Here is a 16,732-nt window from a genome sequence, read left to right on the forward strand (position 1 = left end):
CTATTTCAAATGCATATAGACAGACTGCTAGATAACAGTTAAATAGCACTGCACTGTCTGTGCCACAGTACAGTAGTGAGATAGTGCAGAGGCACTAGAAGTTTCCTGTCCGAAAGGCTAACATTGGGGAAACAAGTTGGTACCAGCTCAGGACAAACAGTGGAACAAGAAAAAGTAAAGGAGCAATGGTTGGTCATTGTAGGTGAACTGCATTATTCAACAGGTGGGATTGAAGATGTTCTTTTGAAGGTCAGAAATGGTATTTGCCATACATCAGCTGAGCTTCAACCAGACATAGAATAAGAAAAGATTTACAGGGTCACCATGTTCAGTGTTTTCCACTGCAAAATTATTCCCTACTTTATGTTGTCCAGTACTTTGCTCATTCTCGTTTTCAAGGGTTCTATGATGGGGTATCCACCCCACCCAGGATGGCCAGGTAGGCCAATTATCTCCACAGGATGCACCTGGAGGAGGAGCCAGGGAGCAGGGAACTAATTGAAAATAGGCACGGCTGGTCAGGAACAGGTGGTGCCTATAAAGCCAGGTTGCTGCTTCTAGGTAAGGGCAGTCACTCCCTGGGAAGAGGGTTTGGAGCTGGTACACCCACAGGAAGGATGGGGACCCAGTAGTGTAGGAATCAGTCCAGGGAAGGAGTAGTGAGGGTGAGAGAGGAAAGCCCAGAACTGCTGAGCTGAAGGCCCTTGGACTAGTACCCGGAGTAGAGGGCAGTCCTGGGTTCCCATACGAGCCACTGAGGCCATGGCAGTGAATGGGGAGACTGCTAGTGCAGAGAGATATTGAAAGACTTTGGTAACTGGGACGGGAGAAGGCTGAGTGACCTAGCTGGAAGTCACAAAGAGGTCGCTATGGGTCCTGGAGCGAGAGGGAGGGAGAGGGATGGTGTGTAAACCGGGGAAGGGGGCATCTGCCCCAAGAGCTAATCCCCGAAGCACCCCAAGACAGGTTCAATCATGGAGTCAAAGGGACCTTTACTATTGGACATCAAAAGGTGCAGGATCAAGACCGTAAAAAGGTATTTAGTAGCCTATATATGACTTGTGTGTTGACCACTTGTCTAAAACTACATCTGTCTTTCTGAGATATCCTGTGTATTTTGAGGAAGAGGATAATGTGATGGAAGAATAAGAACTGAATTAACTGTATCAGTTTCTTGTTAATGGAAAATTCATTGCATGTCTGTAATTATTTTATTTATGTTGGGCAACATGCACTATTTCATTGTTTTGCCTGAGCTAAGAAAAAACTAGACTGGATGTCAGTTACGAACATTAGCCTTCTTCCTTTGTATATTTATTTATATGACAAATTTATTAAAAAGGAGTTGTCTATAATGAATCTCCTTTTAGATGAAATTTTTATTTATGACACACATTTCCAAAATGATTTTACCCAATAGCCAAACAGATGTTTTGTTATAATAAAATGATTGTTAAAGGCCACTGTTGCATAACGTAACACAGTCGGAATGTTAAAACAGTTACCTTTCCCTTGTCAAAGTATTCTATAATTTTTTCATACAAGTTCTCTTTCAACTGTCGATGGGTCTGTGAATACTGGAATTCTGTTTGCATAACTTGAGGTGCACACTGTTCATCGGACCACTGTGAGAAAAACATTAGAAAACACATACTTTTGGAGGCAAAGTAAAAAAATGTTAAGTTTCTTCTGTATTTCCCTAACATCCAGAGAGTAGGGAAATACCATGGCAAGGATGCAAATTTTTTAACATGTTCCCAAATAACTGTTTCATGTTGGTAACTAGGGTTGGTCAACATTTTTTGAGTGGAACAGTTTTCTGTTGAAAAATGCAGGTAATACAAAATCATGTCTAGTCTGATGAAATGCTCTGAGGAAAAGTAAAAACATTTTGTTCTGAGATTTTCAACTTTTTTTTTATGTTTCTATCATATTAAGATATTAATTTATTATGTATACATAATATAGATTAATATAATATAAAAGTCAAACAAAATGAATTGAAATGTCACTATTGAAACAAACGTTTTTCTGGTCCTGAATTTCAATTTTTCAGAATTTTCATTTCTCTGGATATTTGGGCTTTATGTACCAATTTAGAACTTAAAAAAAAAAAATTAGAATATCCCACAGAACAGAAATTACAGTTTCCAACCAGCTCTATTGGTCACATCAGCTACTTAACTAGATTGTAGTGAAAATAAGCATCAGTTAAGAAAACAGGCAGAGGGAATAATTTGAAAATGTGACCCGTCATTTAAAATGAACATTTTAATATACCCATATTGCAGTAGCTGCCAGGGGCAAATTTAATTACAGCCCAATATTATATGTAGGTTTCCAATCTAGCCCTAATTTGGAAATTGTGAGTACAGTAAGGTCAGAAAAAATGCAGTAATTATGGAGGGCTAATTACTCCAAAAGTCACATATCCTATCTTTATATTATTTTTGTCACAATTTTTAATTACCAATACATAATTTTAAATCATCAGCTGAGAACATCTAATATTTCTTCTCAGTAAGTATGCTCTAATTTTTACTAAATGTCTTAGTATTTTCAACTACCAGGAAATTAGACTGCGACTAATGAAATAATTAATACAAAGTCTTTGATTTATTGTGTAAAACAGATTATATATACACACACACACATTTCTAAATCTGAAAATTGTGACAGCTCATTATATACATTCAAATGTGAACTCAGTAGTCTAACCTTCAAGAGCGAGGTATGGAGTAGAAGGGTGTATGCAGCTTCTGTGTAATTCTCACAATCTAAATGAAGATCTCGCAATTTATACAAGTATCTGTTACAAGGGAAGAAAATCAGAGTTTAAAAATATACATAGAGTTCTGGCAAAATGCATTAATGGCTTGCACCCACAAGCACCCACGGTGAAACTCTCCACAGAAAGAATGAAAGATGTAATGGAGTAACCACCCTTAGAGATCTCAAGGTTATTTGGAGGGAAGCTATTAACTAACTCTTATTTGTCTGGGCCATTAGATTGGTCTGAGCTTCCTTTGTGTTGTGGAGCATCTGCAGAAAAGCAGGGTTAACAATCAGGCCAACTTTACCAGAGTAACTGCCGTGCCTGCACCTGTGCGGGTAAAACTGAGATGTGCAACAAACACATTTACTCCACATTTTCCAAACCCTGGTGCACTGTGGAGTATTATCAGAAATAGTTTGCCTTTTGACTGCTGCCAACTACCTGCCATTGTTATATAAATTGTTAATTGTTTTCTCCTGTGCTATTTTGCCCTAATTTTATATGGATGTTTCATTTTACCCATGTAAATGCTACAGATAAGACTAAAGGAAGAAAAAAAATATTGTTCCAGTTCCTCAGCTATAGTTGAGGAGTGCATAACACAGTACATCAAAGAAGAGCATGGAGGTGGTGTGCACGTGGCTTGCTCCAATCCTGACCTGGCTATCACCAAGACGGCCCCTAGCATAAGTTAGAACAGCCTTCAGGCTGCTCTAAATTATATACCAACTGCCAGTGGCCCAAGAGTCTATTATTACGGTGGGTATAACCATGGCCCAACCATATCTCCTCCACCTACAGGGAGGGGAAGTGTGACCTAAGACGTGATTGTCCCTGCACAGGGGGACAGATTAAGGCCCTAAGTAATCTTAGAGACAGCATAAAGTCAGGTATACGGTAGAAAAGTTTTGCTGGGGTGTGTGTGTGTGTGTGTGTGATATATAGCTCCAGCAGAAAACCATACAATTACAAGTTGAATATAGTGCTGCATATTTAGCATGCTCTGTAGTCTGAGCACATACTACAAAACTGGAAAGGGTTTCTCTGTCTCTCTCTAAATATATGATATGATTTGCCTCCAACTTCAAATCCAACTATATTTTCTTCATTAAAGAGAATGCAATGATTCATTCAAATAAACTTTATTCTGGGGGAAAAAAGTGCTGTTGATGAATATGTACAATAGATTCCAACTTTCTGAAAGCTAAGCAAACAATAGATTAAAAAGTATAAATGAGCCTAAGGATATTATGGACTCATTGTGGATGATGAGCAACCAAGGGCATAACGCAAATCCATATAGTATGCTGAAGACAGTGTGCATAAAAGGAATATTACTGCACTCTTCAAACAAAAATCAATAGAGCAATTACCATACCTTATATACATCCCTTCACGGTTAATGTCTTTGTAGAAATTCTAGAGGGGGGAAATAATTACAGTGTTAGTTTTCAATCTCGGTTATTAAAATACTTTTCAGGACCAAATTACTCATGCTAAGTATTATTTTCTTTTTAATTGTATAGACAGTGCAGAAAACAGAACATAATTCTGTATTTTGGCTCATTTTGTCATTAAAATTTTAAAACTTAAATTATTAATATCACAGTTTGTGATATGCATTATTTACAAAACATTCTCAATTAAAATCCGATAATATGGCTGCTTCAAACAACATTTTAGTTCCTTTATAGCACAACCATATATAAAATCTTCCAGTTCACTATCACAATTATTAGTGATGGTTCTTTTCTTTGTAAAGGGGAAAAAAGGGTTATCCAAAGGCGAACATTGATGTTACATGCTCCACCAGTTAGCTACTAAAAGGGGTTTGGGATTTCTGATGATGATAGATCTAACAAATACTTCTGAGCTATTTCTCTAAGGAGGCAGAGTTCAGGAAGGGCGGCAAAGATGGATTTGCACATCTGAGACTGTTGCGGGCCACTTTGGTTTCCAGTGTACGTTAAAGCAGCCCTTAGGACTGCTCTAACGTGCCCATGTTAGAAATGAATTCCAAGGGACTAGTTAGAGAATAGTTGGAATATTGTACACTCCAACCACAGCAGCTCCCTTGCTGCCTATGCCCTTCACTGGAGACTGCCAATGGATTGGGGGGTGGGGTGGGGTGGCGGTATAGGTCATTATATCAGCCCTATGCTTTTGGAGAAATTGCCTGGTGAAGAAATCCTGCTACTATCCAACCCCTTTATACCAAAGAAAAGACTTAATGACTGGTGAATGTAGCCTGGGACCAGACTCAGAGACTTCAGTGTGACTGTTCTCATGAGTAAGCTTCATCAAGCTCAGACACTTGGTCCCTTGCTACCAGTGCATTTTACTGGCTTCTCTCCCCTCTTGATGATTTAAACACAGCATTTCTGACTTGCAAACTGCATGTAGTTGCCAATCTAGTGGGTGGATGCTTTCTTCCCCAGAGCCCTGCATTGCAGGAGGAGTTGAAAAGGGGGAAAAGTACAAAAGAACTCTCCTCATCCCCCACCTCAAGGGAAATAAAGTGTCTAAACAAGTAAAAAAAATCTGAATAGTGGACTGTTAAAACATGTCAAGAGAGCAAATGGATAAAACATGCCACAAGCCAAATTAAAGGACTGAATTAATGATCAAAGATGTGCTTGCTTTCTGGATATGCAACCCTTGGCTAATTGACAACTAAGGGAGTATGTGGTAACTATCTGTATATATGAAGGGGGCAATCACCAAGAAGAGAGAGATTTTCTTAGGATGGGTCAAAGTTGGTACAGCAGAATGAAGCTGGGCACAGGAAATGTAAGATGAATTCAGGAGAGTCTTCCTACTAGAGTTTCTTATGTTTTGTTGAAAAATGTGTGTGAGAGAGAAAAAGGGCATGGAAGGGAAGAAATGGCAACATTTTCTGCACAAAGGCTTTTCATTTTCCAATCAGCTGTGCCTCACAGTGAGGTTCTGCAGACTGCATCAGAGTTTAAGGACAGCGAAGGATGGAACAAAAATTTGGATATAAAACCTCATGTTTGAGAATTTAAACCAGTGTCTAATTATTAAGCATTAGGATGAAACCTTCCCCAGGGCAGATTATCCCATATTTGCGGATTAAGGGGTTTCTTTAAGCATCTGTTGCTGGCCACTGTCAGAGCTGGATGGTCATCAGGTCTGATCCAGTCTGGTAATTCCTGTGAATGAGGACAGGGGTGCAGTTCAGGGTATGTGAATGTGAAGAATCAGACGTGCAGATTATGAATGTTTGTTTGTTGGAAGAGGAAGGGAGTTTGTTACTCCAGCTCCTCAGCTTCATGTGTTTATGTATATGGGTGGAGAGGCCCGAAAATGAAGGCTGCTTTGGAGATTATTGATGGTGGGCTTCACTGCTGATATCATGGTTTTCTAGTGATTGTTTTGTTTAGAAAAATACTTGTTTAACTCAGTTAAGGTTGTGTTTTGTAGGGTGATTTCTTTGTTTTTTAAGAAAGTAGGGCAATGTGTTGTGTGGTGTAGAGGAGTGTTTGCATCGCCTGCTGGTCTCCCTGGCAATGGGGGTGTGATCAGAGAAATAGGACTGTAGCAGCACGGCTGTGTCACTAAAAGCCTTGTAGTGTAGCCATAGCCTTACAAGAGGATTGCATATGGAGAAAATTCCTCTGTAGCAGAGCTATTAGCTCCAATTGGCAGGCCACTGTACTTTCAAGTCTGCTCCCTCTCCCTGACCGACCCTGTTGATGTTAGATGCTGGGACATGATAGAAAGAGAGAAAGGAGAGCCTCTTGGCTGGCTACAAATAGGAGTCAGTCTTCACAGCTCTATCACACCAGTCCCTGGCTGCTTTGAGGAGGTCAGAAGAAAGTGTTCTCTGATACTTGATCTGTTCCCTAACTGGGATGGGGGAGGGTTGAGAGTGTATGTGGATTTTTCCAGTGAATAACTCCAGTGCCTCCTGCTGCTACTGCTGCTGCTCAGAGTTTTGCCATGCAGCAGCAAGAGTAGCACTGTATGAGTTTCACTAATATTTCTAGACAGGCCAAAGTAGCATGAATTTCATTTTGCTGCTGCCTGGCAAAGTTAAGAGCAGAAGCAGTGGCACTGAGCTGTCTGCAGACGCGGGAAAACAACACTGCATAAGTTCAGATTTGGAAGGCTCTCCCCACAACATAAAGGTAGAAAATATTTTTAAAATTGAAATCTTCAACGCTGCATAAATTGATGTCTTAAGTCACTCATTTTCCTGGGCAAGCTTTACACTTGCCATTGGTGAGTAGATTTTTGAAGCCCTTTTCTAGTTTTATACTTTATTTTGCAAGGAGACACATACCAATAAGTTGACAGTGCAGCTCATGCGGTTGTCCTTGCTCTCATCATTCATTACTGTTCGGTAATCCAGCAGCTTTTCCAAAAGCCCTTTAACTAGGTTTACAAAATTTTCAACTGTCTTGGAAATGTCACGATACTCTGAAGAACATTCCATGAGTCTGCAAACAATGAGAGAAAATTGCTTTACAGCTATGTTAGAACAGCTGCACCCTGAGCTGAGATGCTTTGGGGCAAACACTATATTACAATGATGATAACTATATTACAGTATTGATCATAAAACAGGCATAGAGTGCATTTGAGATTCCCTTTGTGGTTTGATAATCTACACATCTAAAAGTTGGATGGGGAGCAAGTCCAAACAAAGAATGGAATGTTTACTTTTCTTGTCTGGAAAACAACTACAATTTCAAGGGTGCAGGTGTGTACGTATGTGCTTTGCTGGGGTCCCATTATTTCCATTCCCCTTTACTAATTGCAAAGTCAATGTGTTACAAAAACCCTCCCTCTACATGAGTCCTGACATCAGCCAGAAAGGATTGCTGGAGGATGTTGTGGCAGTCGAGTATAGTGTCACCCACACCACCGCCAGCTGGATGGGTGAATTTAGACGCCAAACCAGAATTCCAGCTCTATCCTGTGTTCCATAAGGACATTTTACAGGTGTGTAACATACTCCATGAGGACTTTAGAAGTACACCTCATTTTGGATTTCATAAATACACAAACTTTTCGGGATAAAGTAAAACAACAACAAAATTTTCAGCAAGCATACGTAATAGGAGGCAACATGAAACTTAACTCTTATAAAGGCGTCGTACACAGGCACACACACAAAAATATTTATATATTGCATTCTGAGGGTACATCTACACTGCAATAAAAGACCTGCAGTATAGCCGCAGCGTGCTCTGTCTCTTGGGGCTCAGTCTGGGGAACTAAAAATTGCAGTGTACCTGTTTGGACTCAGGCTGGAGCCTGGAATCTGAAACCCTGCTAGGGTGGAAGGCGTCCGAGGCTGGGCGCCAGCCCGTGTCTGAACATGTATTCTACAATTTTTAGCCCGGAATCTTGAGAGCCTGAGTCAATTGATCCAGCCTCTGAGACCCAGTGTATTTATTGCAGTGTAAACATAACCTGAGACAGTTCCTGCTTCATGCTCTCATGGTGATATGTTTGTACATAAGAAAGAGAGAAATACAAGTTGGATAATTCACACAGTGATCTGACTTCAGTTTTGTCTTTGGCATAGGACAGTTGGGGGTTCATTTTGCAGTTCAATTTTAAAAATGTGTTAAGAGATGGCCGAAGATCTCAAGTCTTTTTTCTCCAATCTAAATACTTACTTCACTGTCAGAAGGCTGTGGGGTTTATGGTCTTTATTTCATTACCAAAGGACACTACGTACAGTGGTCATCACTAAAAAAGACACTTGACAACTGTTTCTATCTTATGCACTTATATGACTCCCATTATCATGGTACCTGAGTGACTCACAATCTTTAATGTATGTATCCTTCCATCCCCTGCGAGGGAAGGAAATGCTATTATGCCCAGTGTTAGATGAGGCAGAGAGGGGCTAAAGATTGAAGACTCACAGTCTGTGGCACAGCAAGTCCCAAGTCTTCCCAAGTCCCAGAATAGTGCACAAACCATTGGATCATTCTTCCTCTTTCTGTTACTGTTAAACAAACTCTGAGGAGATGCAGTTATTTTCTTTTGTTTTTCAAGTTACACGTTAGTAGGATTTTCATACCAGTATAAATAACAATTGGAAATCACACTACAAAAAATAAGGCAATTCACTAACAAGACTTCATCATTGCTATTTGGCCTTAATTAGTAACTAAAAACAAAATTAAAAAAATGAGAATAACTGTGGACTTGACTGCTGCAGATTTAATTCTTTCCCCGTGTTTCTTTTTTTGTGATAGGTGAGTTTTCACCAGCATTTCCCAAATTGTATTAAACCTGCAAGTTGTCCTATATTATTTACAAAAGTGCCTAAATGATTTAGGAGCAGAAGACATTGATTAGTGGTCACTTTTTGTTTTTCCAGCCAAGTTATTTAAAGGGACAGAATGATTATTGTCTTGAAGTTTTTTCTCTCTTGTTTAAGGACTTTTTTCCTAGGCATTCTATTTCCCCCCCCCCCCCCCTTTTCCTTTTTTCATTCCTTTTGTTTCTATTTTTTTTTTATATCTGAGTAGTTATATAGTTATCTGGTATATTCCATTAATGGTTTCATAGCTGAATGTTTGGAAAGTACAGTAAATTCCACTGGAAAATTATGAAAACACATTGGCAGTTGCAGAATCCTCACTGAAATTACATTGTGTGCCTATGTTGAGCTGTTTCCTTGTTATACCATGTGCTATTCTTGATCTCTCAATGTTTCATTAGCTAATTTCAATTTATATGTAAACAAAGGTATTCTGTAATTTATTGTTGTTCTTTGGAAAATGCACCATTTGAATCGGCATTACTGATTGTCATTAACAAGAAATGTAATAATGTGAGCTTTTGCTATTGAAGATCTATCAAGACTTCTACACATGTACATATTCATATTAAAAGTTCTCCTTTCACAGATTTCCTACAAAAAAATCTATCTAGAATAGAACAAGTCAAAAATGGGCTATTCCCTCTGTTTCTACCCCACTCACTGTGTATGTGTATACTCATACCTTGTGCAATGTGGGAAGTGGGGAGAGAAAGAGATGGAGGAGACTTGGATAACTGGTATGAACTGATTGTGTTGAAAGATTAACTGAAATGCTTTCAGAAAACAACTACAAGAAACTGCTTAAAATCTTAAACACATTACAAAATAGGATGTTAATTACTAGCGTCTGCAGACACATGTGCCCTGAATCAGCAAAGAGCTTAGAGTACATGCTTAATTTTAAGCATGTGTAATAGGATGTAAGCTTAAGTGCTTCGTTGAATCAGCATCTGAAATGTTACTATGAAATATATTTTAAAGCAAAATAATGATTCCTTCACTTACCTGCAAGACTACACTTTTTGATTTTGTGGTTCACCGACTTGATGACGTCACTAATATCTGAATAAAAGTAAGGAATTAATCTCCCTGCCATTATTTAGATATTAGTGACATCATCAATTCTTGCTGTGGGAGAACCCTGAAGTCACTTCCTGATAGGTGAGAAAGTAGGGATTTTCAGCTATTTTGTTTTAAAATGTTTATTTGTAATATTTCTGATATTTTCTTAAGTTCAAAAATGGACAGAACCCAGCATGCCCTTCATTCTCTCTTCTACAATGCTTTGTGTCAGTGGAAGCAAACACTACAGGGCACCGCTGTTTGAACAACAGAATGGTATTTTTCATCTAAAATGTGCATGTTACAACTGATTGCCATTTCAAGATCAAAACTCAGCTCAATTTTTAACATCTAAAAAAAAGTAAGTTGCACGCTGTGTGAGTGATGGAAGAAGTGGGCTCTTACTCAGATGAAGGGATGAGTATAGTTCAACTTTTAAATTCTAGATTTGATAAAGGCTTCCTAAATAAGGGATTTCGATAGTTGTCCAAATTCTGCACTTAGCCAGCATTTACTCCAAGTGACCCTGGATTTACACTGGTGAAACAGAAAGCAGAATTATGCTCACTAAATCTTACACTCAAAGCATGAATTGATTTTGTCACATAACCCACAGTCTAATAACTATTGATTACAGATGTTACTCCTGGATCATAAATGCTGGAAAAATCATGTGATGAATCAGTACTGTTTACCATCCCAGAGGTTAAAAAAAATACTGAAGTTTGAAACAACGTGGTCTTATTGGTTAGGTAATAAATGTACCAGGCTGGCTGCATTGAGTTCTGGGAAAACTAATACCACTAGATCTGTGTGAAACCCTCTGTCCTTTAGATTGCACAAAGTTCCAAGGAATCTTTATGGCAAACTTTAGTTCACATTCCCAAATTATTATCTCGGCCTATCCCAAATCTCAAGCAAGAAACTTAGACAAAACTCTGTAACCTGATGAGTTTAATCCTGAAGCTCAGCCAGATCATAAAATACTTGTAGCACTTTGAAAAATGTCCTGCTGAAATATTTTAATGCTCTATCATTTTCTAGGAATCCATATATTATCAAAGTCCAAAATATCAGTTAATCTAGTCACTACTATCTACTATATCTTCACAGAAACAGTCACCTTTTTCTAAAAATTTCTGCCTTTGAGAATGACTAGTCTACTGTGTTAATTATAGTGGGGGTTTCCAAGTTCTGAATGTGGCATAAAGCATAAATTTTTGAGTTATATACTGGAACTAAGAGAGCTCCTTTGAAATTTAGATTTTTGTTAAATACTTTTCAAAGTGTTATTATTTTACAACCTTTGTAGAATATGGAATTCTTTCTAGAGCACTTTCAAAAGCTTTTCACAAGTATTTTATAGGTGTGCTTAAATAAGAAAATTTATAGTAAATATTTTAATTTAAAAGAAAAATGACTGCTCAATCATTGAAATAAGTTATTTCATTAATGAATTCCTTTCCTGTAGTTTTCCAAAATATGGGAGGGAATATCAGCTAGTGATTGAATAAGGCAACTAAAAGTCAGGATTCTCCAATACTATCCCTTGTTTTCCTCCTATGAAGCCATCTTACTTGGGCAAGTCACTTAACGTGGATATCACATTGCTGTCCTTCCCCTTTTTCAGATGGGTAAACTGTGTTGAAATCCCCAGATTAAAAGTTCTATGTAAACACTCAGATTTTACTAGCTTTAATTTGTGAGCTTTTCATAGCCATCTTTTCCCTTCCTCACCTGATGCTGCCCTATGAACAATTAATCTCTAATTATTAAGCACACTATATTGTTGAGTTTTGGAATGTGGCATCAGAGGAGACCTCAAACCTCTGTTACTAATTCTCTCCTCTTGTCTTTTTTGGTTATAAGGAATCATGATGGACAGACAAGTCACACGGACATACCAGCTGTGGATACTGATCCCTACCATATGTAATGGATAAAACCTTCTTGTAACTCTGACCCATCTCATGACATTGGGGGCCCATAAATAAAAATCAGTCTCTTGCTAACATTATTACATATCACACCTGGTTTCAGAATAAAGTCAAACCTCTGATTAAACAGCACAAAGGAAGCCAGGTGAATTGCTAAGACTGGTAGGGACCATAACATTGAGGTCATTGAAACCCTTACAATTTTTTCTGGAAAAAGTAATAAGGGAGGAAAAATCAGCCTTGAAGTAAATCCAGGGGCACTGGAGATCTACAGTGGTGGGGTCATGAAGGGGATTGCAAACTGCTAGACAAAGTCATTCCAAATGTCAAGAATACTCAGGGGTGTACACAAGAAAGTCACTTGGGAAATGTTTCTTTTCTTTACAAAAAAACCCAGCTTCCAGGTGAGACTATTGACCATTAGGTAACAGACCTACATACTGAAGTTGTCAGTTTAGGCACACTTCAAAATGCGTAAGTATTTTTAATTTTGGGAAGCCCAACTCTATAGCAAAAAAGCAAAACCTCTTCTTTCTCAAAGCCTGCTGTGATGTATACAAGTTTAAACTACTTCTTTTTAACATTGCCTCAGATCTTTGTGAATCTGGCATGTAGTGGCAGTAACTGTTGATGAGCAGAAAATAATCAACACCACAAGAAAAGCTATACAAAATGAGAGCCTTAAATTGAACACACACAAATGCTGACCATGCTTAGTTACATAGGACACACAATGGAGTTCTGCTGGACCCCTGCGTAGTAATGGAAAAATCCCCAAATAAGGAAGCCTCACAGAGATCTAGAGGCACGTTACAATATCCTATCAAATTCATCAGATTTAAGTGTTCTATTCAGAATGCTGCTTGGAGAGAATATGGGACATACTGGGTTGATCACTAAATGAGAAGTGTTTGGGGGAAAAAAGTTGTCACTGGAGAACCAGTACTGAAACATTTTGAGATTAACAGAGGCCAAGTTCTCAGATGACACAAACTCACATGGATTAGAAGCTGACCTGCAAAATGAGCTCCTGCTTCTAAGGAAACCATTGTACAAAACATAGACTTCAGAAAAAGTTCACAAAGTGCACAATCACATATTAAATATGAAATACATGCATGGAAGAAGCTTCTTGCAGTAGATGTACTTTCAAGAACACCTATGAATAGTGAAAGCAAGGCACTGCAGGAAGAGCAGTTCAAAATAATTATGACTCAAATTCTATGCACGTTTGAAACAGAATTTGAGCAGCTGAAATGAGAAACCCAAAATGTCCCAAGCTTGAGATAGTAAATATATATGGATGGCACTTCCAAGCATGACAAGTTACTGGAACTATACTTATTAAATTGCAGCAAATTATGGTCACTGCCATTATAAATCATAGCATAATGTTGGAAATACTAAGCATACTCTCCTTCAGTGCCCGTATGATATTGAGAACTGTAAGAAGATAGCCTGAGATGCCCCGTTCTTGCCAGGCATGCATGAATGCCTTGTCAAAGATAAAATGTACAATGTGAAAATGTGAAATAAATACAGGAAAGGGAATGCAAAAGAACGAAAAAAAAAAACACCCATGAAATTCTTGAATATCCTTGATCCAGGGTATGCAGATCCATTTGAGTTAAACAGGAACAATTCTCTCTCTTTTAGTGGTCAACTACTTATATTTTCTTAGAAATTAATCTGTTGGAAAATACACCAAAAATCAACCCACTGACATTTCAATGGGCAAAACCATTTAAGTTTTACTAAAACAGTTGCACTCTGTGCTTCATTTTTAATCTCATCTCATACAGTGTTACTTGGATTCTGTGTAATGGATTTATTTCTCAATGAAATCACCTCTTTTGGGGGTAGAAAAAGATAAGGAAATGGGTCATTAGGTATTTGTCTCATGAACACACTACTTACATTGACTCAAACAGCTGCATGTATTGCTCATCTCCACGTCCTCCTTCCACTTCATGGTCCAAATTTAAAATTATTTCATTTTCAAACTTGAGGGAGGGAAAAAGACAAAACATAGAATAATGCACAATACACATATAACAAGAAAATTCAAGTAAGAGAAATCAAGATATCCACAGGTCAAATAAAGCCTAAAATGACATGACAAAAACATCACGTTTTTCAGGCTTAAATGGAAGAATAATTTCCAGTTAAATAACACTCTCCAGAGTATCTTTAAATAACTTTTCCCTAGCACAAATTGTTATAGTGCCTGAAGGATACCTTTGAAGTATTTGCATTATAGGTTTCCAAACCACTTCCTAGCTTGAGATATAGGACTTCAAAGTGAAACAGAGCTATTTTATTCCAGATTAACTCTGAATGAACAACCTTATAGAATATAATGTCTTCATACAATTGGTTACTCTCAGGCCACTGTACATTTTTACTAGGAATGAGTAAAATATAAAATAGCAAAAATAATCAAAAATATATATAACAATGGAATTAAAATTTGTTGTAGTTAGACATGTTTTCTCCCTTTGCAATCTTAGGGTATGTCTACACTACGAGGGTAATTCGATTTTACTTAAATCGAATATGTGGAATCGATATTGCAAAGTCGAACGTGTGTGTCCACACTAAGGACACACTAAGGACAGTAATTCGACTTTGTGAGTCCACACTAACGGGGCGAGCGTCGATATTGGAAGCGGTGCACTGTGGGCAGCTATCCCACAGTTCCCGCAGTCCCCGCTGCCCATCGGAATTCTGGGTCGAGCCGCCAATGCCTTCTGGGTAAAAAAAATTTGTCGTCATCCGTCCGTCACTAACGCCCTCCCTCCCTCCATGAAAGCGCCGGCGGGAAATCAGTTCGCGCACTTTTCTGGTCAGTGACAGCGCGGACGCCACAGCACTGCGATCATGGATCACGCTGCGACCATCGCTGCACTTCTGGCCGTTCTCAACACCTCGCAGCTTATCATACACCTTTCCCTGAGGCAGATGAAGAGTAATCAGGCGAGGAGGCTACGACACCGCCGTGATGGCCTGAAGTCGGAGAGTAGCACAGAGCTGTCAGAAACCACGAGCCCCAGCGCCCAGGACATCACGGTGGCAATGGGTCATGTGGATATCGTGGAACGGCGATTCTGGGCCCGGGAAACAAGCACGGACTGGTGGGACCGTATAGTGCTTCAGGTCTGGGATGAATCCCAGTGGCTGCGAAACTTTCGCATGCGGAAGGGGACTTTCCTCGAACTTTGTGAGTTGCTGTCCCCTGCCCTGAAGCGCCAGAATACCAGGATGAGAGCAGCCCTCACAGTTGAGAAGCGAGTGGCCATAGCCCTCTGGAAGCTTGCAACGCCGGACAGCTACCGGTCAGTCGCGAACCACTTTGGTGTGGGCAAATCTACCGTGGGGGTTGTTGTCATGCAAGTAGCCAAGGCAATCGTGAAGGTACTGCTCCCAAAGGTAGTGACCCTGGGAAACGCGCAGGTCATCATAGATGGCTTTGCCGCGATGGGATTCCCAAACTGCGGTGGGGCTATCGATGGGACTCACATCCCTATCCTGGGACCGGACCACCAGGCCAGCCAGTACATCAATAGAAAGGGCTACTTTTCAATGGTGCTGCAAGCACTGGTGGACCATCGGGGACGGTTTACAAACATCTACGTCGGATGGCCGGGCAAGGTTCATGACGCTCGCGTGTTCAGGAACTCTGGTCTGTTTAGACGGCTGCAGGAAGGTATTTACTTCCCAGACCACAAAATAACTCTTGGGGATGTGGAGATGCCTACAGTCATCCTCGGGGACCCAGCCTACCCGCTAATGCCCTGGCTCATGAAGCCCTATACTGGCGCCCTGGACACAGAAAAAGAACTGTTCAACTACCGGCTGAGCAAGTGCAGAATGGTAGTGGAGTGTGCTTTTGGCCGTCTCAAAGGGAGATGGAGAAGCTTACTCACTCGCTGTGATCTCAGTGAAACCAATATCCCCATCGTTATTGCAGCTTGCTGTGTGCTCCACAATCTGTGTGAGAGCAAGGGGGAGACCTTTATGTCGGGGTGGGAGCTAGAGGCAAATAGCCTGGCTGCTGATTACGCCCAGCCAGACAGCCGGGCGATTAGAAGATCACAGCGGGACGCCCTGTGCATCCGTGAGGCTTTGAAAGCTAGGTTCCTGAGTGAGCAGGGCAACCAGTGACTTTTCAGTTTGTGGACAGAAAAGCTGAACCTGCCCCCGTTTCTTTACCCAGTTCATTTTGACTATCCTCTCCAGTTACATACCCCCTTCACCCCCTTCCCCTTCCCAAAAAATAAAATCATTTCGATTTTGTTAATGAACACCGTTGTCTGTATTGCTGTTTTCGCGGGAATATTTTAAACCGGGGACGCAGACTGTGGCGGGGGGCGGGTTCAGTGTTCTGATGCAAATGATGCTTCTAAACTCCCGGAATGACAGGCTCCGCACTGGTGGACTGGTTATTTCAATGGAGCCTGCCAGCACTCCTGGGGGGGACTGTGTGTATGTGTCGGCTATGTGACTTTCTGGCAGGGGGGGTAGGGTTACAGATCCCCTGCTGCGTGGATCTGTGATCCAGGATAAGGACCGCTGCATAAGATCTGTAACTGCCCTCCCCCGCCACAAAGTCACAGAGCAACCCCCCCCCCCCAGAACATGAAAAAC

General features: G+C 40.1%; 1 protein-coding gene across 1 annotated transcript in view; it reads right to left on the minus strand.

Moving 5' to 3' along the window:
- DOCK2 (dedicator of cytokinesis 2) overlaps positions 1-16,732 on the minus strand; it is a 489,427-nt gene that overhangs the window by 49,347 nt on the left and 423,348 nt on the right. The window contains exons 34-38 of the mRNA XM_026660847.2: positions 14,003-14,088; positions 7,083-7,239; positions 4,155-4,195; positions 2,719-2,809; positions 1,506-1,625 (exon numbers count right to left, since the gene is read on the minus strand). Coding sequence (XP_026516632.1) covers positions 1,506-1,625; positions 2,719-2,809; positions 4,155-4,195; positions 7,083-7,239; positions 14,003-14,088 — 495 coding nt within the window. The remainder of the gene's footprint in view (positions 1-1,505; positions 1,626-2,718; positions 2,810-4,154; positions 4,196-7,082; positions 7,240-14,002; positions 14,089-16,732) is intronic.

This window comes from Terrapene carolina, unplaced genomic scaffold (genome assembly GCF_002925995.2).
Source record: "Terrapene carolina triunguis isolate 2854851 unplaced genomic scaffold, T_m_triunguis-2.0 Scaffold838, whole genome shotgun sequence".
NCBI classification, from domain to species: Eukaryota; Metazoa; Chordata; order Testudines; family Emydidae; genus Terrapene; species Terrapene triunguis.